Source organism: Protopterus annectens, chromosome 5.part0 (assembly GCF_019279795.1).
Source record: "Protopterus annectens isolate FY-2018-M chromosome 5.part0, PAN1.0, whole genome shotgun sequence".
NCBI lineage: Eukaryota > Metazoa > Chordata > Ceratodontiformes > Protopteridae > Protopterus > Protopterus annectens.
The window spans coordinates 1,843,263,890-1,843,290,896 of NC_056735.1; the positions used below are offsets into that span (position 1 = coordinate 1,843,263,890).

At 43.0% G+C, this 27,007-nt stretch overlaps 1 protein-coding gene across 2 annotated transcripts in view; it reads right to left on the bottom strand.

The window, feature by feature from the left end:
• VPS36 (vacuolar protein sorting 36 homolog) overlaps positions 1–27,007 on the bottom strand; it is a 1,108,846-nt gene that overhangs the window by 356,521 nt on the left and 725,318 nt on the right. For both annotated transcript variants that reach the window (XM_044071665.1, XM_044071664.1), the window contains exon 7: positions 26,476–26,508. In XM_044071665.1, the coding sequence (XP_043927600.1) occupies positions 26,476–26,508 (33 nt within the window). The remainder of the gene's footprint in view (positions 1–26,475; positions 26,509–27,007) is intronic.

The window sequence follows — 27,007 nt, forward strand, 5'->3', positions numbered from 1 at the left end:
TACAGTTGTGTACACTTACCATGAATGTATATGTTCGAGTGTATTCACTGCTGCAGTCCTAACAAATGGGTTATCCGGCACCCGGTAGCCCTTGATTGGCTAGAATACCAAAGGTAAGTAAAAATGACATCGGCTGCCGTCAGTTGTAAAGGACGTCAGGGTGTCCGATACAAATGGAGACAGCCGACATCAATTCCTCAGTCTTTCTTGCCATAACAATCAGAAGCCCCCAGAAATAAGGCTGAAGCCAAAAGCAACATTGGCAAATAATATCCAAATTAGCCTGTACCTCAGGAAAAGAGAATAGGAGAGGACCAAAAATGGGGAAGGAGGGAGGGAAACCAGGACTGCAACAGTGATTACAATTGAACATCTACATTTATGGTAAGTGTACACAACTGTACTATGTTCATCATGTTTCACTGTTGCAGTCCAAACAAATGGGTTGATTACCAAAGCCCAGAGAGAAGGGAGGAGGAACCAACAGAATCAAGGGTTGGAGATAATGCCCTGCAACACAGCAGTGGCAAACCCTGCCCTAGCTCTGGAAAACAGAGGCAAATTGTAATGCTTAGTGAAAGTGTGAACAGAAGACCATGTAGCAGCCTCCAAAATATCTTTAGTAGGGACACCCCTTAAAAAGGCTGCAGAAGTGGAAGCTCCTCTAGTTGAGTGGGTCCTAACCCCTTGAAGAGGAAAGTACAGTTGTGTACACCTGCCACAATTGTATATGTTTGAGTGTATTCACTGTTGCAGTCATCATATTTGGGTTATCTGCCTGCAGGTAGCCCTCAGCCAGCCTGAATACAAGAGTCTTGGAGTCCTGTGTTGGATGCTGTCTCTTCTTCCATGATGTCAGGTCATCAGGTGTATAAAACATGCAGCCGACGCCATTACATCAGTTTTTCTTGCCCCAGATGTCAGGTGCCACCACAATGGGAAGCAATTATATGTTATGGTACCCCTTCAACAAAAAGCAAATACACCAGAAAGCTTAAATACACCAAACAAGAAGGAAAGGTAGAGCCAAGAGAAGTCAGGGGGCTGAAGGGAGGGTAACCAGGACTGCAACAGTGAATACACTCGAACATCTACATTTATGGCAAGTGTATACAACTGTAGTATGTTCTTCATTTTTCACTTTTGCAGTCATCACATTTGGATTGATTCCCAAAGCTAAGGAAGGGAGGAGGAAGTCAGAGAGCATTAGGGCCAGCTATCAAGCCCTGCAAGACTGCAGTGGCAAAACCACCTCTGGATTAAGAAAAAATAGGCATGTGGTAATGCTTGGTGAAGGTATGTACAGAGTTCCAAGTAGCAGCTTCTAGGATGTCCCTGGTGGGGACACCTCTGAGAAAGGCTGTAGAGGTAGATGCAGCCCTGGTGGAATGTGATCTTATCCTCTGTGGGGTAGGTTTTCCATGGTGCTTATAGCAGAAATGAATGCAATAGGCTATCCATTTATAAATGGTTTGCTTTGAAATGGCCCTCCCCTCTGCCCTTGCAGCAAAGCCAGCTAGCAGCTGTTCAGATTTTCTGAGAGGCTTAGTCCTGTCCAAATAAAATTTAAGTTGTCTATGCATGTCCAAAGACTGCAGTATTCATTCGCCTTTGTTTTGTGGATTTGGGAAAAAGGTAGGCAAATGAATGGACTGATTAAGGGCCACACTAGACACCACCTTGGGCATAAAAGAAGGATTGGTCAACTCTGGAGTTGCAGCTGGCTCAAATGGAGGTAGAGTGAGCTTTTCCAATACAAAGTTAAGGTCCCAGGCTGGATTAGGAGCTCTCCGGGGGGGGGGGTCTTACATTTTTGGCCCCTCTGAGGAATTGCTTTAGCAGGGGGTGAGAGAAGAGGGGTGGTTCAGTATTACAATGTGCTGAAATGGCAGAGGCATGAATTTTAATAAACGAGAAGGATAGGCCCTTGTGCAGAATTTCTGTTAAGTACTGAAGAATATGAGGTAAGCTGGGCACTGTTGTGCCCATCCCCTGGGTCTGGCTCCAGGGACAGTATCTTTTCCGCTTTTCAGCATAGGATTTTCGAGTACTAGGCCTCCTTGCCTCCAGAATGACATCTAGCACCTACTTACTTAATGCTATTGGAGAGCTCAAGGAATTAGCCAGACCGCAAGGTTCAGGGTTTGAAGCAGAGGGTGCAGAATCTGGCCCACCTGTTGGGACAGCAGGGAAGTGGATGAGGCAGGTGCTATGGTTCCAGCAGTGTCATATTGTGCAAGAGGGGGACACCTCTCAACCTCTTAATGCAAAAAATCTGTACAAAGTTTGACAAAATGGGGGTACAAATAGGGACATGTTTTAAATATTGCTCTTACAAACTTTTAGAAAGTTGCTAGAGTAACAGGATTTGTTTTAATATAGATTTTCTGAAGGATCTGAAGTCTGAAACTCAAATGTATGTCATTATTTAGTGTCTACAATCCTGAGATCATCCCAGTGGTTTGCTGGGAAAATAGAGGAACAGGCCAAAAATATGAGCCAAAAATCAGGACATTCTGCGGAAATCTGTACAGTTGAGAGGTATGCAGTGGCGTGGCCAGTCTGGTGCAATCGGTATAGTCCTTGGTTTGTCCTGTTTGATCTTTATCAAAACCTTCGAGAGGAGAGGCAGAGGGGAAAGGCATAAACTGAGAGGCTTTCCCAGGTAAAGGATAGGGCATTCACTTTCCAAGCTTGACTGTGGGAAGTCCTTGTGCAGAATATGTCCAATTGGTAGTTTGGAGGGGAGGCAAACAGGTCTATCTCTGGGGTCCCCCATTTGTTCCTCAAGAGGTTGAATATTTTTGGTTCCAGTTTCCATTCGTGTGGGTCCATGAGATTTCTGCTTAGGTCGTCTGCCAGTGAATTTAGCTTGTCTGGCAGGAACTGAGCTTGTAGGTGCACTTGGGAGCTCAATGCTGTGTTCCACAAAGTCATGGCTAGTCTGCAGAGAGGGTATGAGTGGGTTCCCCCCTGCTTGTATATGTACCACATAACTGTGGTGTTGTCTGTCTTTACCAATAATTGTCCTGGAAGAATGTGGTCCTTGAAGGCTGTCAGGGAATTCTGTACAGCTAACATTTCTTTTTGATTGATATGCAGGTGCATCTGTCTCAGGTTCCATTTGCCCTGAATACACTGCCCTGCCAAGTGAGCCCCCCATGCATAGTCTGATGCATCTGTTGTTTGGGTTTGGGCAGCAGGGGGTAGAGTGAAAGGGAGCCCTTTGCTGTGAAAGCAGGCCTCTGCCCACCAAAGGAACTCTGTCTTTATACAAGGAATGATGGGAATAATTGATTCCAGGTCCTGAGAATGTTGACACCATAGGCTTTTTAGATACCATTGCAGTTTCCTCATATGCAGTCTTGCATATGGAATTAGTAGAATGCAAGAGGCTATGAACCCCAGGGCTTGCAGAATTTTTCTTGCAGATAGCTGGGTCTTTGTGGCCAGTTGCTTGAAGTAGGTTGTTAAATAAACGTGCTTCTCTGGAGTGAGGAAAGCCACCTGGGAAGTTGTGTTCAAGCCTGCTTCCAGGAATACACTTTGTTGGCAGGGTACTATGTGAGATTTCTTTTCGTTTATGGTGTACCCCAATGAGTTTAGAAGTTTCTTTACGAATGCCAGATGCTTTAATAGCAATTCCTGGCTTTCTGCCCGAATCAGAAAATCGTCCAAGTATGGGTATATTTGAATATTTCTCTGCCTGCAAAATGCAATGGCTGGAGCTAGACACTTTGTGAATACCCTGGGTGCAGTAGATAAGCCAAAGGGAAGTGCAGAGAACTGTAAGTGCATGGAGCCTGCCCTGAAGCATAGGTATTTCCTGCAAGATTCCCTTATTGGAATGTGCAGGTAAGCTTCCTTTAAGTTTAAGGTTACCAACCAGGCATCTTTGCCTATCATAGGAAGCAGCTGTTGAAGTGTTAGCATCTTGAATTTTGGGATTACCAAAAAAGTGTTTAGAATAGAGAGGTCCAGGATAGGATGCCAGGAGCTGTCTTTTCTGGGTACCAGAAAAAGTCTTGAATAAAAATCTTGTCCCCTTTCTTCTGCTGGAACAGGTTGAATAACCATGATACTCAGAAGAGAGATAACCTGCTGTTGAGCCTCTGCCCACTGATTTAGGGATAGGTCTAGCCAACTGTTTGGAGTTGGTAGGGTGTGGAAGTGGAATCTGTATCCTTGGGAAACTATATTCAAAACCCATTTGACCTGGGTAATGAGTTCCCAGTTTTTTGCATGCAGGGCGAGCTTTCCTCTTAAAGGAGCAGGTAGTTGAGTACAGCTTGGAAGGGTTAAGGTAAAGTCATTGTGCCATTTTTCCGTGGGGTGGGGGGGTCTTACTACTTTCCCTGCTTTGGACGTGGGAGCCCCCCACTGCTTAGGCCTGTGCGTAGCCTGAGACTATAACCTAGGTAGTTTGCTGTTCCTGGGTTTGGACTGAGAAAGCCTGGAAGAGGCTGAAAAGGACCAATTCTTTGAAGGCCAATGCCTACTAAATCTGGGAGGCTGTACTTGCAGGAAATCTTTAACAGTTTGCATAGATTTAGCTTTTTCTTCCAACTTTTTGAGGACTTCTCCTGCTTTGTTGCCAAACAGGCGGTCTTGGTTTAAGGAGCATCCAGTAATTTAGCTTTAACATGATCTGGCAAGTTTTGATCCTTAAGCCATGCATGCCTTCTAAGTACAGGCCCAGTGACAGCAGCCCTGCAAGATGCTTCTAGAGAGTCAAAACCACATTGCAAAGTAAGTTTACCAACTTATTCTGCAAAATGCATTAAATTCTGTAATTCTTTGTGTTCAGCACAGTCAGGAATCAACATAATTTTCTGTTTAAGCAGTCCCATAATATGCTGCTGATACCTTAACATATGAACTTGGCAATTTAAAGCCCTAATCGCCAAAGTAGCAGAAGTATATACCATCTTACCCCATCTGTCCAAGTCTCTAGAATCTCTATCAGAAGGAGTAGAGTTTTTGGCAGCAGTAGCCTTAATGCCTTTTGGTCCTTGGGAAATGGTCTCTGGATCTGCGGTAGGATTCTTGAAGAGGAACTTGTGAGAGTCAGGTACTCTGTAATACCTGTCAGGTTTTCTGGGAGCTGGAGGTAAAGTGTCTGGGGAAATGCTAGATTCCCAAAAAGTATCATCTACAATGTCCAGAACAGGAGGGATAGCTAAAGGACTATGTTGAGGAAGGAGTAGGAATTCCCTAAGCTTCTTTTTGGAGTCAGAGTAATCCTGGCTTTCCCAGCGGAAATGCTCCCTAAGAGTGTGCAAGGTTTCACCAAAAGAAAAATCTTCTGGAAGGGAAGCAGAGGGAATGGAATCCTCTGCATCACAATCCTCATATGTAGAAAGGGGCAAATCCTGGTAATCAGAAGAAACAGAAATATCAGATTCCTGATCAGAAGAATCAGAAGGAAAATCAGTTGTAGGTCTCTTAGAGGGGGAAGGCTGGCTTCCCTAATTAAGGTAATAAGGTCTTCAGCCATTCTAAACAATTGTTTTTTAGGCATATGGACCTGAGCATGCAGTTTGGATGTCGATTTTCTAGGCGTGGGTCGAGTTTTAGGCCTGGATGAAGAAGATGGCGTTGGTTTAAAATGCAAGTCTGTAGGCCTGAATACACCCTCAGAAGCTGGTGCCTGCACAGCGACTCCGGACCCATCTAAGGTAGAGACATAGTACAGTTTTGTACCTACCATAAATGTAGATGTTTGAGTGTTCACACTGCTGCAGTCATTACACTTGGGTTATCCTGCCATCAGGCGGTCCCGCAGTCGGTCTGAGTTACAAAATCTTGGTCTGGCGTCGGTTGCTGTCGCTTCTTCCCTGACGTCAGTGCGCCAGGGGTATATAAGATGCATCCGACGCCATTTTCTTCAGTTTTTCTTGCCCCAGATGTCAGGTGCCCCCAAGTAGGTAGGCAATACATATTGCTAATCAAAAATATACCATAAAAACAATACCTTCAGTTACCAGCAAATACACCCCAAAGGTTGTATGGGATAGAAAGGTATAGATAAGTCCAGCTAGTTCAGAGGGGATGGAGGGAGGGTAACCTGGACTGCAGCAGTGTGAACACTCGAACATCTACATTTATGGTAGGTACAAAACTGTACTATGTTCATCGTGTTACACTGCTGCAGTCATTACACTTGGGTAGAATCCCAAAGCTGAGGTTGGGTGGCTGGTCTATAAAGAGTTAGGATTGGCTATGAGGCCCTGCAGAACTGCATTGGCAAATCCTGCTCTGGATTTAGAGTAAAGAGGCAGATGGTAATGCTTGGTAAAGGTGTGCACTGAACTCCAAGTTGCAGCCTCCAAAATGTCCTTGGTAGGTACTCCTCTGAGAAAGGCTATTGAAGTGGCTGTTGCCCTGGTGGAATGTGGCCTAATGTCATTTGGGACTGATTTTCCATGCTGTGTGTAGCAGTACCGAATACAGTGTCCTATCCATTTGGATATAGTCTGCTTTGAGATAGCCTTGCCCTGTGATCCTGCAGCATATGCTACAAAGTTGCTCAGTTTTCCTGAAAGCCTTTGTTTTGTCCAAGTGGAAGCGTAGCTGCCTGTATATGTCCAAAGAATGCAGAAGTTTCTCCCCTTTATTCTGGGGGTTTGGGTAAAAAGTTGGCAAATGGATGGTTTGGTTAAGAGCCACACTAGATACCACCTTTGGCATAAAGGTAAGGTTTGTCCTTAAAGATACCCTGTCCAGATAAGGTTCCACTGCCATTAATGCCTGTAGCTCTGAGACTCTTCGTGCTGAGGTTACTGCCAGGAGCAGAGCTGTTTTCCATGATAAAAATTTTAGATCGGCTGTATTGGCTGGCTCAAAAGGTGGTAGGGTCAGTTTTTCCAAAACGAAATTGAGGTCCCAAGTTGGTGTTGGTGCTCTCCGGGGCGGTCTTATGTTTTTAACCCCTCTGAGGTACTGCTTTAGCAAGGGATGAGAGAATAAAGGAGGATCTGTGTTGTAATGTGCTGAAATGGCAGAGGCGTGGATCTTAATTGATGAGAAGGATAGGCCTCTGTCCACCATCTCAGTTAAGTATTGTAAAATCTGAGGAATGTTTGGAACAAGAGGGTCAAGGCTTTAAGCCTGATTCCAGGTGCAGAATCTCTTCCATTTTTCTGAGTAAGCTTTCCTGGTGCTAGGCCTCCTGGCCTCCAAAATGACATCCATAACAGCTTTAGAGAGAGGTGTTGCCTGTTTGACTAATGTATCTGCCATGCAGCCAGGTTTAGGGTTTTGAGCTGACCATGCAGGATCTGATTGTTTTGTTGTGTCAGAAGGTGTGGAATTTGAGGCAAAATCCATGGTGGTCCTTGAGCCAAGTTCCTTAAAATAGGGTACCAGTGCTGGCATGACCAGGCTGGAGCAATCAGGATCATCTGTGTTTTTTCTTGTCTGGCTTTTAGGAGTACCTTTGAAAGGAGAGGCAGTGGCGGGAAAGCATAAACTTTTAGGTTTTTCCAGCTGAACAGAAGAGCATCCACTTTCCATGCTTGTTTGTGATAAGTCCTTGTGCAGAATTTTTGCAGTTGGCAATTCAGTGGGGAGGCAAAAAGATCTATGTCTGGGCATCCCCACTTTTACGTTACCATGCTGAAGATTTGTGGATTCAATTTCCATTCGTGAGGGTCCATGATATTTCTGCTTAGATCGTCTGCCAGAGTATTTTTCTTTCCTGGCAGGAATTGTGCTTGCAGGTCGACTTGATACGCTAGAGCTGTGTTCCACAAGGTGATGGCTTGCCTGCATAGGGGATAAGAATGAGTGCCCCTTGCTCGTTTATGTACCACATTACTGTGGTGTTGTCTGTCTTTAGTAGTAATTGTCCTGGATGTAGAAGGTCCTTGAAAGCTGTTAGGGCATTTTGAACAGCCAACATCTGTTTTTGATTGATGTGAAGATGCATCTGGTCTGTGGTCCACTTGCCCTGAATGCATTTTCCTGCCATGTGTGCTCCCCAGGCGTAATCCGAAGCATCTGTTGTTAGAGTTTGCCTGGCTGTGGGTTGGGTAAAAGGCTGACCCTTGTTTTGGTGACATGCCTGTGCCCACCATCGAAACTCCTGTTGTAGGCAGGGAATCATTGGTATTACTTCTTTTAAACTGTGAGAGTGTTGAGTCCAAACACTTTTCAGGTACCATTGTAATTTCCTCATATGCAGTCTGGCATATGGTATTAGTAGTATGCAGGATGCCATGAATCCCAGGGCCTGCAGAATTTTTCTTGCAGGGAGATGGGACTTTCTTGCCAGCAATTGAAAATATTGAGTTAGTTGAACTTGTTTGTCTGGCGTGAGGTAAGCCATCTGGGCCTTTGTATTTAAGCTGGCACCCAGGAATATAATCTGTTGCGAGGGCACTAGTTTTGACTTCTTTTTGTTTACTGTGTACCCTAGAGAAATTAGCAACCTTTTTACAAACGCCAGATGCTGTAGAAGAATGTCCTTTGTCTCTGCTTGAATGAGGCAGTCGTCCAGGTATGGATATATTTGAATTCCTTTTTGTCTGCAAAATGCAATTACTGGTGCCAGGCACTTTGTGAAGACCCTGGGTGCAGTAGATAAGCCAAAGGGCAGTGCAGAGAATTGGTAGTGCATTGTACCAGCTTTGAATCTGAGGTATCTTCTGCAATTTTGTCTGATAGGGACATGCGGGTATGCCTCTTTGAGGTCCAGAGTAACAAGCCAAGCCTTTCTGCCCAGCATGGGTAGAAGCTGCTGTAATGTCAACATTTTGAATTTCGAAATATCCAGGTAAGTATTCAGAATTGAAAGGTCTAGTATGGGCATCCGGGCCTTGCCCTTTCTGGGGACCAGGAAGAGTCTTGAGTAAAATCCTTGTCCTTGTTCCTGGTGTGGTACTGTTTGAATAGCTCTCATGTCCATGACGGCTGAAATTTGTTTTTGTGCCTCTGCCCATTGATTGTGTGGCAGGTCTGGCATTCCTTTTAGCCTTGGTAAAGTATGAAAGTGGAATCTGTAACCTTGAGACACAATATTCAGGACCCATTTGTCCTTGGTGATTGTTTGCCAGTTTTGTGAAAAAAGTGCTAGTTTTCCCCCTAAGGGGCTTCCAAAAGGGACGTGCTTGGCATACGAAGGGGAAAGTCATTGTGACTGTTTCCTGTAAGGTTGAGACTTGTCCTCACCACCTTTTGGGGTTGAGGTGCCCCACTGTCGTTGTCTGTTTGAGCCTTGGGGTTGAGATCTGCCTCTTGGGCATCTGCATCTGCCTCTCTGTGGCCTGTATGACACTGGAAAGGACCAATTCTTTGTTGGCCAATTTCTGCTAAACCGAAATGGCTGTACCTGTAAGAAATCCTTGACTGTTTGCATAGATTTAGCTTTATCCTCCATTTTCTTTAACACCTCTTCTGCCTTAACACCAAATAAAGTATAAGGCTGTAAAGGAGCATCCAATAATTTTGCCTTAACATGATCAGGTAAACTTTGTTCTTTTAACCAAGCATGTCTACGAATCACAGAACCTGTAACAGCAGCTCTACAAGAGGCCTCTAAAGAATCAAAACCACATTGCAGAGTATGTTTTCCCACCTGTTGGACTGCATGTAATAAATCCTGCATTTCTTTACAATCAGGAGCTTCTGAGCTTGCAAGCATTTTCTGTTTTAACTGAGCCATTAAATATTGTTGGTACTTAAGCATGTGAAACTGGCAGTTTAAAGCTCTTACTGCTAAAGTTGCAGAAAGTACAGTTGTGTACACCTACCATAAATGTAGATGTTCGAGTGTCTTCACTGTTGCAGTCATGACTGTAGGGTTCTCCCCTGCCGGCAGGCAGCCCTCGGTCGGCCAGAATCCCAAAGTCTGGGTCCGGCGTCTGCTGTTCAACCATGCTCCCTGACGTCAGAGCACCAGGAGTACAGTACAAAGCTGACAGCCGACGCCATCTTCTCCAGTTTTTCTTGCCCCAGATGTCAGGAGTCCCAAAATGAGAAAGGTCCCATATCCTTTGCAAATACACCTCAGAAGAATGGTGAAAAAAGGAACCACACAAAAGTAAAAATAAGAGGGGACAGGAGGGAGGGAAACCCAGACTGCAACAGTGAAGACACTCGAACATCTACATTTATGGTAGGTGTACACAACTGTACTATGTTCATCGTGTTTCACTGTTGCAGTCATGACTGTAGAGTAGAATCCCAAAGCTGAAAGAAAGGGAGGTGGTCATAAAGAAGAAGGGGTGGCTAAAAGGCCCTGCAAGACTGCAGAGGCAAAGCCTGCCCTAGACTAAGAGTAGAGAGGTAGATTGTAGTGCTTAGAAAAAGTATGCACTGAACTCCAAGTTGCAGCTTCCAAAATGTCTTTGGTAGGAACTCCCCTGAGGAAGGCCGCAGAAGTGGCAGCAGCTCTGGTGGAATGAGTCCGTATACTCCCTGGGATTTGCTTTCCATGGTGTGAATAACAAAATCTGATTCCATGAGCAATCCATTTAAAAATGGTCTGTTTTGAAATGCCTTTACCTTGGGAACTTGAAGCATAAGAAACAAACAATTGTTCTGATTTTCTGATGTCCTTGGTTCTGTCCAGGTAAAAACGTAGTTGTCTGTGTACATCCAAGGAATGTAAGATCCTTTCCCCTTTATTTTGAGGAGTGGGGAAAAAGTTGGCAAGTGGATAGTTTGATTTAAAGCCACTTTGGAAACCACCTTAGGCATGAAGGTAGGATTAGTCCTCAAAGACACCCTGTCTTGATGAAAAATAATATAAGGTTCCACAGCCATAAGAGCTTATAACTCTGAAACTCTCCTGGCAGAGGTTAGGGCTAACAGGATAGCTGTCTTCCAAGATAAAAACTTGATGTCAGAAGAGGCAGCAGGCTCAAAAGGAGGCAAGGTTAGTTTTTCCAAAACATAGTTGAGATCCCAAGCAGGAATGGGAGGAGATCTAGGAGGTCTTAAGTTCTTAGCTCCTCTGAGAAACTGTCTCATGAGCTGGTGGGAAAAGATTGGAGGGTCTGTATTATAATGAGCAGAAATAGCAGTGGCATGTATCTTAATGGAAGAGAAAGAGAGACCCTTATGTAAGAGATCTGTCAAGTAAAGTCAAATTAAAGGAATGTTTGGAAGAAGAGGATCAGAATCCGGAGCCTGCATCCAGGAATAAAATCTTTTCCATTTTCCTGCATAAGATTTTCTAGTGCTAGGACGTCTGGCTTCTAAAATGACATCCATAACCTGCTTGGGTAGGAAAGAAGAAATCAAAGGCCCTGGATTAACCAGGTCGCCAGGCTGAGAGTTCTGACATGAGAGTGTAGAACCTGACCCTGATGTTGGGACAGAAGGTTCGGAGACTGAGGTAAAACCCAAGGGGGCTCCAGACATAGGTTTTTTAGAGTTGGGTACCAAAACTGTCGAGGCCAATTTGGGGCCAGCAAGATTATCATCTTGGGCTTGTCCTGTTTTATCTTTAATAATACCAGTGGAAGAAGAGGAAGAGGCGGAAAAGCATATCCCGAGAGGTTCCTCCAACTGAATGATAGGGCATCCACTTTCCAAGCTTCTTTGTGGAAAGTCCTGGTGCAAAATTCTGTAATTGATGATTGAGATGGGATGCAAAGAGGTCTATGTGAGGACATCCCCAGACTGCTGTTATCATCCTGAATATTTTGGTGTCCAGCATCCACTCGTGCGGATCTGAAAGGTTTCTGGTCAGACTGTCTGCCAGGAAGTTTTGCTTCCCTGGTAGAAACTGAGCTTGAAGGTCCAGATTGCAAGCTAGAGGTGTGTTCCATAGATCCATGGCTAGTCTGCAAAGTGGGTAGGAATGAGATCCCCCTTGCTTGTTTATGTACCACATAACTGTGGTGGTGTCTGTCCATATTAGAAGTTGTCCTGGTTGTAGAAGATTCCTGAAGGCCATTAGAGCTTTCTGAACGGCTAACATTACCTTTAAATTGATATGCAGGTGCTTCTGATCCTTTGTCCAAAGGCCCTGCAGACAGTTGCCCTGAAAATGGGCTCCCCAAGCATAATCCGAGGCATCCGTGTTTAGAATCTGAGTGGCAGGAGGCAGACAGAAGGGTTTCCCTTTGTTTAGAGTACATGCCCTGGACCACCAAAGAAATTCCTTTTGAAGGCAAGGCAGGACAGAGATCAGTATGTCTAAACTGTGGCAATGCTGAGACCATACACTTTTTAGGTATCACTGTATTTTCCTCATGTGTAGTCTTGCATATGGTACGAGAATTATGCAGGAGGCCATGTAACCCAAAGCCTGCAGGAATCTCCTTGCAGATAGCTGAGTTAAAGTTGCCAAGGTCTTGAAAGTTGAAGCCAGCTGTAATTGTTTTTCGGATGTCAGAAATGCCATCTGGGTTGTGGTGTTTAGAAGAGCACCCAGAAAAGTTATCTGTTGTGAGGGTGTCAAATTTGACTTTTTTATGTTTACAGAGAATCCCAGGAACTTGAGGAGGTTCTGTACAAATTCTAGATGCTGGAGTAAGACATCCTTGCTGTCTGCCTGAATTAGACAATCATCCAGATAAGGGTAAATTTGAATTCCCTTGAGTCTGCAGTAAGCTACTACTGGAGCCAGGCATTTGGTGAAGACCCTGGGCGCAGTAGACAATCCAAAGGGCAGCGCAGAGAATTGAAAGTGCCTCGATCCAGCCTTGAACCTGAGGTATTTTCTGCATTCCTGCCTGATGGGAATGTGTAAATATGCCTCCTTTAAATCCAAAGTTACCATCCATGCATCTTTGGACAGCATTGGAAGTAGCTGCTGTAGAGTAAGCATCTTGAATTTTGGAATCTCTAGAAAGGTGTTCAAGACTGACAGATCCAGAATGGGTCTCCATGAGTTTTGCTTCCTGGGGACTAGAAAGAGCCTTGAGTAAAAACCTTGTCCCATCTCTGAAAGTGGAACCAGTTCTATGGCTTTCATAGCCAAAAGATCTTCCACCTGGTTTAAGGCCTCTGTCCATTGATGTTTTGGAAGGTCTGGCCATCCGCTTGGCCTTGGCAGGGTATGAAAATGGAATTTGTAACCTCTTAAAACCACATCCAGAACCCACTTGTCTTAGGTTATATGAGTCCAATTTTGATAAAAAGAGAGAGTTTTCCTCGAGAGGGCTTCCAGGCAAGAAGTTCCTGCAGCCCAACAGAGGGAGTCATTGAGTTTGTTTCCTATGAGTTTGTGACCTGTCCTCTCCTCCCCTAGGGGTGGAAGCAGTCCACTGTCTTGGTCTATAAGAAGCTTGTGTTTGAGGCCTTCCTCTGGAGCGCCTATATCTACCCCTCTGAGGCCTGTCTGAAGTGGGAAAGGACCAATTTTTAGAAGGCCAATTCCTGCTAAATCTTGGTGGCTGTACTTGTAAGAAATCTTTAACTGTTTGCATGGATTTCGCCTTATCCTCCATCTTTTTAATCACCTCTTCAGCTTTTGATCCAAACAAAACATTATGCTGAACAGGAGCATCCAATAATTTAGCTTTTACTTGTTCTGGCAAATTTTGTTCCTTTAGCCATGCATGCCTTCTAATGACTGTGCCGGAGGCAGCAGCCCTACAAGAAGCCTCCAAGGCATCAAATCCACAGTGTAAACCATGCTTCCCTACTTGTTCAGTGACATGCAATAAGTCATGTAATTCCTTATCATCTGCACAGGCAGAAATGGAAGTAAACTTTTGTTTTAAAACAGACAAGAGAAATTGCTGGTATTTCAGCATATGAAACTGACAGTTTAAAGCCCTAATGGACAAAGAAGCAGAAGTGTACACTTTTTTGTCCCATCTTTCTAAAGATCTAGAATCCTTTTCAGTGGGAATGGGATTTTTGGCAGAAGCGGCCTTAACTCCCTTAGGACCCTGAGAAATGGTTTCAGGGTCAGCAGAAGGGTTCTTGTATAAAAACTGGTGGGAATCGGGAACCCTGTAATATCTATCAGGCTTAACAGGAGCAGGAGGAAAAGAGTCAGGGGTTAAGTTAGCCTCCGAAAAAGCATCATCCACAATATCCAAAACAGGAGGAATAGCCAGGGTCTATGTTGGGGAGAAGAAGAAAATCCCTTAGTCTTTTCTTAGATTTGAATACTCCTGTCCTTCCCAGTGGAAATGTTCCCTCATTTCATGCAAAGTTTCCCAAAAGAGAAATCCTCAGGGGGAGAAGCTGAAGGAATGGATTCCTCAGCATCAGAATCCTCATAAGGAGGGAAAGAATATTCCTGGTCAGAAGAAGAAACTGAAGAAACAGAAGCCTGATCAGAGGAATCATAATAAACATCCTGCCTTGGCCTTTTATCTGGAGGGGGATGTGAACCCCTAATCATAATAAGTAAATCCTCCGCCATCTTGAGTAACTGTTTCTGTGACTTGGGAGCCGGTTCAGAAGAGGCCTGTGTTGCAGTCTTTGATTTAGAAGGAGTCTTTGCCTTTGTCTTTGGCTTTGTCTTTATTAGAAGTTGAGTAGGCCTGAAAACCCCTTCGGAAGCCGGTACCTGCACAGTGGCTCCGGACCCATCCGAAGGAACATTGTCCGAAGGTCCTGCAATATAAATATTTAAAGGCCTGGTTGGCTCCTCATGGAGTCCGTTTCGGCCATCGGTTCTGAAATGGCCGACGACGGGGGCTGCAAAAGCGCCTCACTGATGACGGCCGAACCTAAAGCTGGCTCCGCTTGTGCGCTATCATCAGATTTGGACCTCGGAGGCCTGTCTTTATCCTTGCGTTTGTGAACTCCGTAGCCGGAACCATATCCGACGACATTTTGTAGTTAAAGCGCCTACCGAAGTAATGAAAAGCAAAATCGTACCTTCGTTTAATTGTACGTTGATTGAATCTAGCACAAAACCGACAACTAGCTACGTCGTGGTCAGGGCCTAAGCAAGGAATACAGTAAGAATGAAAATCCTTATGAGGTATTTGCTTCCCACATGAAATACAATTATTAACTTTTTCTGACATCGGACTGGAGCAAGAAAAAGTTTCCCCAACGGGACTTAGCTTTGAGTGGAGAAGAAAGTCTTCGGAATGAAGTTTATCAGAAAAAATTGTCAGGAGTCAGCCGACCGGCACTTGCGAACTGCTATCACCGCACGGCAAGAAAGACTAGAGAAGATGGCATTGGCTGTCAGCTTTGTACTCCTGGTGCTCTGACGTCAGGGAGCATGGTTGAACAGCCGACGCCGGACCCAGACTTTGGGATTCTGGCCGACCGAGGGCTGTCTGCCGGCAGGGGAGAACCCTACAGTCATGACTGCAACAGTGAAACATGATGAACATGTGTATACTTTCTTCCCCCATCTATCCAAAGCTCTGGAATCTCTGTCCAAGGGTACTGTATTTTTTGCAATGAAAGCCTTAACCCCTTTTGGACCCTGGGAAATAGTTTCTGGATCAGCAGAAGGGTTTTTGTAAAGAAACTTGTGAGAGTCAGGGACTCTATAAAGAGTCAGGAGATAAACTGGATTCAGAGAATACATCATCCACAATATCTAGCACTGGCGGAATAGCCAGTGGCCTGTGTTGAGGCAGTAAGAGGAAATCCCTGAGCCTTTTCTTGCATTCTGAGTAATCCTGGCTTTCCCAATGGAAATGCTCCCTCGTGGTATGTAAAGTTTCCCCAAAAGAATAATCCTCAGGAGGAGAGGCTGAAGGGATAGATTCTTCAGCATCAGAGTCCTCATAGGGGGGGGGTAGAGAGTATCGCTGGTCTGAAGAGGAATCAGAGGAAATGGAAACCTGATCAGAGGAGTCATAGTCTGTATCCTGCCTAGGCCTTTTCTCAGGCGGGGGATGGGAACCCCTGATTAGAGTAATGAGGTCTTTGGCCATTTTAAGCATCTGTTTCTTAGGCATGGAGGACTGTCCAGGAGAATGCTGTACTTGTTTCTTTGTCTTTAATGGTACCTTTGTCTTGGCTGTTGTTTTAATGGTAAGTTGTGAAGATCTGAAAACACCCTCAGAAGCCGATGCCTGCTCAGCGGCTCCGGACCCATCTGAGGGATTAGTTTCCGTAGGCCCAGTACCTTGAGTTTCCAGAGGCGTAGATGTCTCCACGTGGGAGTCGGAAGCGGCCTGTGGCTCTGAGGTAGCGGGTGTCAGGGGCTGTAAAAGCGCCTCACTGAGAACCGGCGACTGGCCTAGAAGAGGTATCATCGCCCGTTTTGGACCTCAGATGCCTGTCTTTATCCTTGTCTTTGCGTTTTTTCAGTAATGAGGTTGTCGGCTGATCCGAAGGCATCGTATAACTGAACTTTCGGCCAAAGTAGTGCAAAGCACAATCAAAATGTCTTTTTATACTGCGTTTGTTAAATCTAGCACAAAACCGACAACTAGTGACGTCGTGATCAGGGCCTAGGCATGGAATACAGTAAGAGTGGAAGTCCTTATGAGGTATTTGCTTCCCACAAGAAATACAATTATTAACTTTTTCTGACATCGGTCTGAGGCAAGAAAAAAGTTTCCCCAATGGGGTACTTAGCTTTATTGAAGACTTTGGGTCTGAAATTCGACTTTGAAAATCTCAGGAGTCGGCAGACCGGCACTTGCGAACTGCTTCTGCTTCAGGCACTGCGCGGCAAGAAAAACTGATGCAATGGCGTCGGCTGCATGTTTTACACCCCTGACGACTTGACATCATGGAAGAAGAGACAGCATCCGATGCAGGAATCCAAGACTCTGGTATTCAGGCCAGCTGAGGGCTACCTGCAGGCAGATAACCCAAATGTGATGACTGCAACAGTGAAACACGAAGAACATCCTTGCCATGAAAGGAATAACAAAAGGTGATACAATGAGCAATCCACTTGGAAATGGTTTGCTTAGAAATAGCCTTGCCCTGAGCTCCAGGGGCAAAACTGACTAATAACTGCTGATTTCTGAAGGTCTTTAGTCCTGTCCAGGTAAAACCAGACCTGTCTGTGCACATCAAGAGAATGTAGGATCCTTTCACCATATTTTGAGGATTAGGAAAGAGGGTAGGAAGATGTATGGACTGATTAAGACTCAGGCTAGAAACCACCTTAGGCATAAAGGAGGGATTAGATCTCAGAGAGACCCTATCTGCATGGAAAATAAGAAATGGCTCCACAGCCATCAAAGCTTGCAGCTCTGAAACCCTCCTTGCTGAAGTTATAGCCAAGAGGAAGGCAGTCTTCCAAGACAGAAACTTTAAATCTGCAGAGGCAGTTGGCTCAAAAGGAGGAAGACTGAGTTTCTCTAGAACAAAATTAAGATCCCAGGCTGGAGTAGGGGCCCTTCTGGGAGGTTTTAAGTTGCAAGCACCTCTGAGAAACAATTTCATCAGGGGATGAAAGAAAATGGGTTGTTCAAGAGAACAATGAGCAGAAATGGCTGAAGCATGGATCTTGATAGAGGAAAAAGTAAGACCACCCTGAAGCAAATCAGCCAGATATTCCAGGATCAGAGAAAGGGTAGGCTGAGAAGAAGATTCCCCACTAATGTGCATCCAGTGAGAGAACCTTTCCCATTTGCCAGCATAGGACTTCCTAATGCTAGACCTCCTGGCCTCCCTCAGCACACCAACCATCTGCTGGGAAAGGGAAGAAGAAAAGGAAGGAGTCATACAATGAGCCATGCTGCCAAATGAAGAGACTGAAGATGAGGATGTAGAATGTTTCCCCCTTCCTAAACCAAAAGATCTGGCTTCAGAGGAAGATGCCAAGGAGGAAAATGGGAGAGACTGCGAAGCAGTGGATACCAATGCTGTCTGGGCCAGTCCGGAGCTATGAGAATAGTCCTTGGACGTTTGTCCCTGATCTTCACTAATACTCTGGGAAGAAGAGGAAGAGGAGGGAAGGTGTACACTGATAGCAACTTCCAAGGGAAGGACAGAGCATCCACTCTCCAGGCTGTGCTGTACTGCTGTCTGGTGCAAGAGAGGTGGAAGATGGTTGTTTGGGGAGGAGAAAAGATCCACCTCAGGCATGCCCCAACATTGAATGATGCTGTAAAAGACTGCTCTGTTCAGCTGCCACTCTTGAGGATCCAGGGTTTGCCTGCTCAACTGGTCTGCCAAAACATTGAGCCTTCCTGGAAAAAACTGAGCTAGGAGATACAGGTCCAGGGATGCTGCCATGGACCAAAGATCCATGCTTTGCCTCCACAGGGGATAAGAGTGAGTCCCTCCCTGCTTGTTGATATACCACATGACTGTGGTGTTGTCTGTTCTGACAAGCAGGGTGACTGGAGAAAGAAGATGCTTGAAAGCTAGTAAGGCCTGCTAAACTGCAATCAACTCTTTTAGATTTATCTGCAGGTGCATCTGCTGGGCGTTCCAGCGTCCCTGTATGCATCTGCATCTGCCATCCAGGTGTGCTCTCCAGGCATAGTCCGAAGCGTCTGTGGTCAGAACTTGAGTGGCAGGAGGTGGTCGAAAAGGCATGCCTTTGTTTTGTAGACAGGCTGTTGCCCACCATAGAAACTCCGTCTGCAGAGATGGAAGCAGAGGAATCATCATATCCAGGTCCTGTGTGTGTTGACACCAAATGTTCTTGAGGTACCATTGCAATTTCCTCATATGCAGTCTTGCATATGGAATCATGAGAATACAAGATGCCATGAATCCCAGAGCTTGCAGGTATTTCCTTGCAGGGAGCTGGTACAGGCTTACCAAGTCCTTGAAGTAAACTGAAAAAGGGTTGTCTGCTTCTCCTGGGTGAGATATATCATCTGGGCGGCTGTATTTAGACTCGTTCCTAGGAATGTTATCGCCTTGGATGGTACCATTTTTGATTTTTCCTCATTGAGACTGTAACCCAGGGAAGAGAGAAGAGTCTTTATGAATTCCAGCTCCTTTAACAGCTGTTCCTGAGAACTAGCTTGAATCAGACTGTCGTCCAAGTATGGATAAATCTGAATTTTCTTCTGCCTGCAAAAAGCAATGACTGGAGCCAAGCACTTTGTTAAACCTCTGGGAGCAGTAGAGCAGTAGATAAGCCAAAGGGTAGCACAGAGAATTGATAATGCTGCTTGCCCACTCTGAAACAAAGATACTACCTGTAACTTTCCCTGATAGGGATGTGCAGATACGCCTCTTTGAGATCCAAGGTTACCAGCTAGGAATCCTTTTCTAGCACTGGTAGCAACTGATGCAGTGTGTGCATTTTGAACTTTGGAATTACTACAAAAGAGTTCAGAATGGAAACATCTAAGATAGGACACCAGGTGCCTTCTTTTGTTGGAACTAGGAAAAGCCTGAAATAAAAGCCCTGGCCTACCTGCTGAGCAGGAACTGATTCTATTGCTCCCAGATGAGACAAAGACAAAATTTTGTTTTTTATTTCTGCCCTTTGGTTTGGCGGAGCATCCGGGAATCTCTTGGGAACTGGAAAGGTGCGGAAAGAAAACTTGTGCCCTACAGACACCGTTCTGAGCACCCATTTGTCGTCTGTGATAGTGGCCCAGACATCTGCAAAAAGGGCCAATCCTCCCCCTAAAGGACTCTCCAGGAAAGCAAGAACAGGCAGAAGTTAGAAAAAGTCATTGAGAGTGTTTGATTGAGATGCAGGCTTGGAACTTCCCACCTTAGAAGTGGAAGCCTGCCAACGCTTAGATCTTTGAGAGGTAGCCGCCTGCCCCCTAGAAGATTTGTAACCACTAGTCCTGGAATGGTTCTGTCTTCTGGTACCAGGAAAGGTCCAACTCTTGGAAGGGTAATTCCTGCTAATGCGAGGGGGTTGAACTTGCAGAAAATCCTTAACAGTTTGCATGGACTTGGCCTTATCCTCCATCTTCTTAAGCACCTCCTCTGCTTTGCTGCCAAAAAGACTGTCTTTATGCAAAGATACAGCCAAAAGCTTAGCCTTGACAGGTTCTGGAAGAGGCTGTTCTCTGAGCCAAGCGTGCCTTATAATAACAAATCCAGTAGCTGTAGCCCTGCTGGAGGCTTCAAGGATGTCAAAACCACAATGTAAAGAATGCTTATTGACAAGACTGGCTGAATTCAGTAAATCCTGCATGTCTTTACTCTCTACCAAAATAGGTACACTTGCTATCCTAGACTTAATAGCTTCCAAGGTGTGCTGCTGGTACTTCAGCATATGAAAAAGACAATTGGTAGCCCTAATAGCTAGGGTGGCAGAAGTATAAACTTTCTTGCCCCACCTATCTAGGTTTCTAGATTCCCTGTCAGAGGGAACAGGATTCCTTATAACAGTGGACTTAACTCCTTTAGGGCCTTGAGAAATAACCTCTGGATCCACCAACGGGTTCCTGAAAAGAAACAGATGAGAATCAGGGACTCTGTAGTACCGGTTTCCTGGGAGCAGAAGGAACCAAATTTGGAGTCGAGGAATTTTCCAGAAAAACATCATCAACAGCTTCCAACATGGGGAATAGCAAGAGGCTTATGCTGAGGTAAATCCAGAAGCTCCCTAATCTGTTTCTTAGATTGGTCATAATCCTGACTTTCCTATTTAAAATGTTCCCTGAGAGTATTTAAAGTATCACCAAAAGAGAAATCCTCTAGAGAAGAGGCCAAAGAGATGGACTCCTCTGCATCCGAGTCCTCGAAAGGAGAAAAAGCCTGAGAAAATTCCTCTTCATCAGCAGAAATGCTGGAAGAATCAGAACCTGAACAGGACAAAACCTCAGGAGAAACATCCCTACTCCTTTTAGGGGGAGGAGGCTGAGAACCCCTAATAAGAGTCAACAGGTCATTAGCCATTTTAACCATTTGGGATTGAGGAGAACGAGAAGAAACTGGAGCCTGCCTTTTCACAGGCTTACGAATGGAAGATTTACCTGCAAGCCTGAAGGACTCGGGAGGCCTGGCAACCGCCGAAGTTGCAGCAGAAGTCGAAGGAAGGAGCTTGCTGTCAGAACGCAAAACGGAGGCCTCAGACACCGGAGTCAGCTTAGTGGTTCCGGCTCCAGCAGAAGAGGTGACTGGCAACAGGTCAGAAGGCAAAATGGAGTCCGAAGGCCTAAGGGACTCAGAAACGGACTCAATCAAGGCCTGCGGTTGTACATCTGTGGACTGCAAAGGCGTCTCACTGGCTACCGCCTGACTGACGACCAACTTAACATGATCCGAGGACTTAGCTTTCTGAGGCCAGTCGCAGTCCTTATCCTTACATTTCTTAGGAATATCTGAACACTGAAGACCAGCGGATGCCATACCGATGAACTTAGGCCAAACTCCAAAATGTCTAGCCAAAAGCTTAGACCGACGATGGATAGTACGTGGATTAAAGGCGGCACAGAGATTACAACTGGAAACATCGTGGTCAAGGCCTAAACAAATAATACAATAGGAATGAAAATCTCTTTGGGGAATCTGCTTTCCACAGGTAAGACAATTATTAACTTTTTCTGACATTCGTTAAGGCAAGAAAAGAGGATCCCCAACAGAGTACTTAGCTGTAGTAGACTTCAACTTTGCAATCAGAAACCAACAAAGGTAAATTGCCCATTGGCACTAGTGCATGAAAAGCTTCTGTTTCGGGTTCCGCAGCAAGGAAGACTGAGGATGTGATGTCGGCTGCCTCCTTTTGTATCGGACGCCCTGACGTCCTTTACAACCGACTGCAATCAACGTCATTTTTACTTACCTTTAGTGTTCTGGCCGATCGAGGGCTACCAGGAGCCAGATAACCCATTTGTTAGGACTGCAATAGTGAAACATGATGAACATCAACTTATCCCTCTTACTGATTAATGCTCTCTGGTTAAACCCAGCAAAAATGGAGCAGGGAGAGTGGAATCTTGTGCCCATGTTACACATTTTTTAAAACCCATAGGTTTGGGTTTAGCCATACTGCAAAAAACAGATAACTAAAACTTAAATACCAACTCTGATAATCAAACTCCTCTAAGAGAAAAGAAGAGAAAGTGAATTTTAAATGAAACTTCTACTTTTTCGAACAGGAAATTGGCTAGAAAGGGGAAAGCACTAACAGTAAACAACAACCAGCTATAAAAGACAACAACAGAGACAAGAATAAAAAAATATCAAGCAGAAAGTATACAGAAGAACTAGGAAGAAATATTGAAGGAAATTTTCTTAATAGACTCAATGAAATCCTGGGGAGCTCAGACTAACGCAGTCCTGATGTTTGACAGAAGCATGGCAAATGAGGTCTGAGGGATGAGGGGGGCAGAGCATCATGGGTAGGGGAGAAACTCAAATATTGGATCCTAGAGCTTTAGTGTAGCCGAGTTGGATCTGATCCTTGGATCCGAACCCAGAGGTTGAAGAACAAATGAAGTCAACAACTTTAGATCTAACTTTTAACTTTGTAGAAACACTTTATTTCATAAAAATGGTATTATTACCAAAAATACTGTTTATAATATACTCCACAACTCTTGTACCAAACAAATCTCATCTTAAAAGCTTCAACACAGCAATTTTTAAATTCTCGTGGCATACAAAAGGACCTAAGATAGCTTACAAACATCATAATATGATCCTGGGAGAAAGACGGAATTAAATTACCAGACACTGGAAGTTATGCACTTGCAGCCTTGTGTGCAACTATCATTCATTGGTTACATAAAAGTTATTCTACAAATTGGTACATCTAGACTTATATTTATTTAGTACAACTAAGATGAAAAGTATGCCGTCTTCTCTTGACATATATAATAAGTTATGTTGATGTGACACCCCTACTCTATGTAAAAATGGGTAAAAGAGGGTTGATGATGATGACTAAAGTTCAACATTAATTCCCCAACAAAATCTCCTTGTATTAATACCACTAAGCATTTTAAGATTATATATAAGCAAACAGACTTGAAAAAATTGACTTAATTAATGTCCTTTTGTTTGTATTACTAAAGAGTTATTTGAATATTTTAATACAACAAAACTGGAAAGAAAATTATTTTTAGGATAATACAATTGTCACAAGAAGTTTGAAGTGAAATTTAAGGAGAGCCTTATTTTGGAATATAATCTAGAATCTGACTAGCTGTGTTGGCTCAAGAAATTAGAAGGAAAATATAAGGAAACTTGAAAGAATGGGGATGTGCCAACTCACCGCAATCTTAAGCAAATAGAATACTTATGCCAGATCACTTAGGAAAATAAGGAGTGTGCATATAACCTTTCAGATTTACATAAAACTCTTGTGATGAATAATGAAGTGAATGAGAAAGTATGGAATTTTATTTTGTAAGATTATGCCAAATAAGATATTTGATGACAGTAACAAAAATATACAGTGCTGGATTGTCACGTCTTCTCTGATTACTTATTGGATGGTTTTATTTGGAAATGCATATGCAGGACACATATTTTTAATAAAAATTATAAAAATAAAAGAATATTCTGGAAATGCATTTTTTGCATGGTTATTCAGTATTAAGAAGCTTTTGGGATATAATAAACTATTTTTACAAGTTATATGGTCAAGACAATATGCATACACTAAAAATTATTTTATTCAATGTTCTTGCTCTTAAAAGTATATAACTTCCCCAGAAATATATTCTATGGGCAATACTGGTTATTGCAAGAAAAGCATTACAAAAAAATATATATATTTTTCCCAAATTTTTGGATTTCTATGACTGTTAAAACAAGTAATTACATCAGAGAACGAAAACAAAAACACCATTTCTGAAGAATAAGTCTGCTAATCTATGGCTGAAATAACATTCCTAGTGCAGAAATTTTAAAACCAAGACAATATTATATTCATTCATTTGCAAAGCTAATTATATATATATAAACTTTCACATTATGCTGCTGGTAAATTGTGTACTTATTTTATTTATTTATTTATTTCAATTTGGTGATCAGGGAGGTCCACTGGGCTCGAGAGCCCGTTTTCAGTGGAGGCCCGGGGAGAAAAGCTCCACAGTACAATGTTAAATCACATAATGAAATGTGTACATTGTTGTACATTTTTTACATAGATGGTTGTTTAAAAGCCTATATAATGTATAAAATGGATTGTTTACTTTTAGACATCTGTATTTTAAAACTTATTAATAACGAAAGTGAATTAAGAACAAATAAAAAATTTAGAGTCAATCACGTTTCATGCAGGTTACAATCAGGGCTTCAATCCCTTTGCACCACAAAGTTGACTCTCTCCCTTAACTATAAGTGACAAAGGTAAGAAACTATATACAGATTACATTTATTAGTGGAGTGTGGTGAAGATGAGCTTTGGTTATCTTTACTTACGTTTATGGGGACAAATTTACCATATAGATGTTGACTTCTGATGAATTTGCCTTTGGGATATCTAATAGTTTCTCAGAAATTGTCCACCTGAAGGGTGTCAGGCAGCCTGGAAAGATTCAGTAATTTTGCTTTCTTCCAATGTGTTGACCATATTTATACTGATTGGCGATACAGATCATCTGACACTACAGCTTTACACTATCAGGGCTTTAACATCTTGAACTAATTTTGAACAGTGTAGCCAAGCACACCTAATTATTCTCCCTTTTATAGCTGCTATAGACTTGAGCTTTACTGAATCACAGGAACATATCACTGTATGTATTCCAATCTTAACCATTGTAGTTTGACTTTTTCTCCAAGTCTGTCATGTTGCCAGTGATTTCCAAAGTTTGCTCTAAATCTGGTGCTCACAAGCAAATGAGCAAGACAGCTCACAGCCCTAATTGCTAGAGTACTGGAAGTGTAAACCTATTCAAAAATCTCCCCTCCCTTTCAGAAGGCAGTGATTTTCTGATTTCAGAGAGTGCAGGCCATGGTTTATAAGCAAAGGTTTGATATCACAGTAAAGGTCTCACCTATGCTTAGGGAATTTATTTACATTATCTGAGGATAATTGCTGAGGCCTGCGTGATTATGTGAAAACTAACATTTAGTAAATCTTCAAAGGTGTTGAACAGAGAAGGAATACTAGGCTTACATTCTGGTAACTTGGGCATTACAATATATCTTTTAGAAGAGGATAATGCAGTGTTGGGCCAAGTGAATAATTTTCCCATACTGTTAACAGTTCGTTACAATTAGTAGTCTTCAGTGTTGAACCAATGTTTTGCAAAGAGGCCCATAATCATAGTCAAAGCCAGCATACTGACAGAAACATGTATGTGCCATAGAAAACTGATCCTCACCACTGAAGGTAAAGATGGGCTTACTGTGTTCTCATTTCTTTCCTTGGGTCTTCACAGGTACCAGTGTTCTGACCATAAAGGTGGACATGCACTGGTCCTGCAAAGTAACTAATGCAGGTCCTTGTTTTTGTGTAGATAATTCAGAGGCAACATTATACAATTCTTTAGACAACAGCATGGAGACTCAAAAGAAGGCTTTAAAAGAGAAGGAGTATGATGAATCATGATGGAAGTCTCCAGTGTTATTTTCAATGGCAGGCTTATCCACAATGTGTGTTCTAGTTCCACTTCCAGCATTATATTAGATATGTGTGGTCATAGAACCAAGTGTGGAATTTTCGTTCCTATATTCTTGGGTGGGGTATAAACCAGGCTTTGATTATATTAGATGTGACAGAGAGATACTGACTCTGAAGCACCAGTACTTGTGGTAGCTCTTTAGGTACTTTAAAGGCTGGTTTTAAGTCGTTGTTTCGGGAAGCTGACAACATCCATCTTCTATGGAATCGGAAGTAGCATTTTTTTTTACCAGAATATAATAATTTTACCTCCTCCTTTCTCTCAGCATCTTTAGCCATATTATGACTGACTTCATATAGTTATTCCTTCTCTCAACACTTAGATAAATGATCTTTTTTGTCTTTTTTCCAAATATTTTAAGATTTTTTCAGTTAAATAAAGCAGCAAGTTTTTAAATGACACAGAGGTTCATAGGTAGTTATTAGGCTTGTAGTACAGGGGATCACTGAGGAACCTAGCCCAAATTTCCAGTTGTCCCCAAGCACTGTCTGGTTAACTGACTTAATGTCACAAAGTTGGCAAACCATACCCTATGTCACAGGAATTACAGCTCACAGCCTTAACCATCTGCTACTACTAAGTTCAAGTAGCCTATTTAAATCACAGACAATTTTCACCATCTTTAGTATTAATGTATGGCTCTAAGAAGAAGCAGGTGTTATTTGTCTAACACAATCATGCTTGTTCACAGAGGAAGTAGACAGATAATATAGTTATGTTGGATTTTAAAGAAACTTCAATTTCTGTTAACAGGAAATTCATTATGTTGAAATAGAACCAACAATATCACAAGTTATTATATGTTAATATTTTCTCATGTGCATATGAATAACTAATAGTTCCCTGATGGTGAGAAGAAATGAACATTGTGAAGAACACAGGACATCTACAGGAGTACTGTGTGCCACATATCTCAGTAGTACCTAGGTGGCATAAGATTTCACTGACCCTGGATACAGAAGGTTGGTCAACTCAAATTTTATGCTGTAGTGTTACAGTGATCCTCACCAAAGAAGATAATTCAATGCAGTCACTTTATAAACATTTTTAGGCATTAGCATCTCAGAAATATATACATAAATGTAGTACGTGGTAACACTTTGTCAAAGAAAAAAACAGGTACCTTTTCTATCAGTTTGCTGAGATCTTCAAAGGCCTGAATGAAAGAAAAAAATAAAGCTCAACCATAATCACAGCAAAGACAAATAACCAAAGATAATAAATTCAATTTCCAGGAGTCAACTGCAATTTAAAAAGCTAAAACTAAACAGTAAATTTCCCCGTTAGACACAGCAGCAGCAAGTTCTCAACAGTTACAGACAGAATGCAGTGTTACCTAATTTCAGTTTTTTTTTTTCATTTGTAATGAATCTCTTACAGGACATGAAACATTTAAAGAACAAAGAATGGACTACAGCAGACTGATACTTTTTGCAGTATAACTGAATTTTTTCATCTCATCCACAACATATAATAACATGCACATGTAATCCAGCCATATGGATATTTCTGACTTCAACATACTCAAAAAGAACGGTAATAAAATAATGATTGGTTTATCATCATAACATTTTACACAACAGTGGTACTGAAATAATTCTAACTACACCTGAGATGCAATTTCCCTATTAAAATTTCACCAGTGACTCTGATTA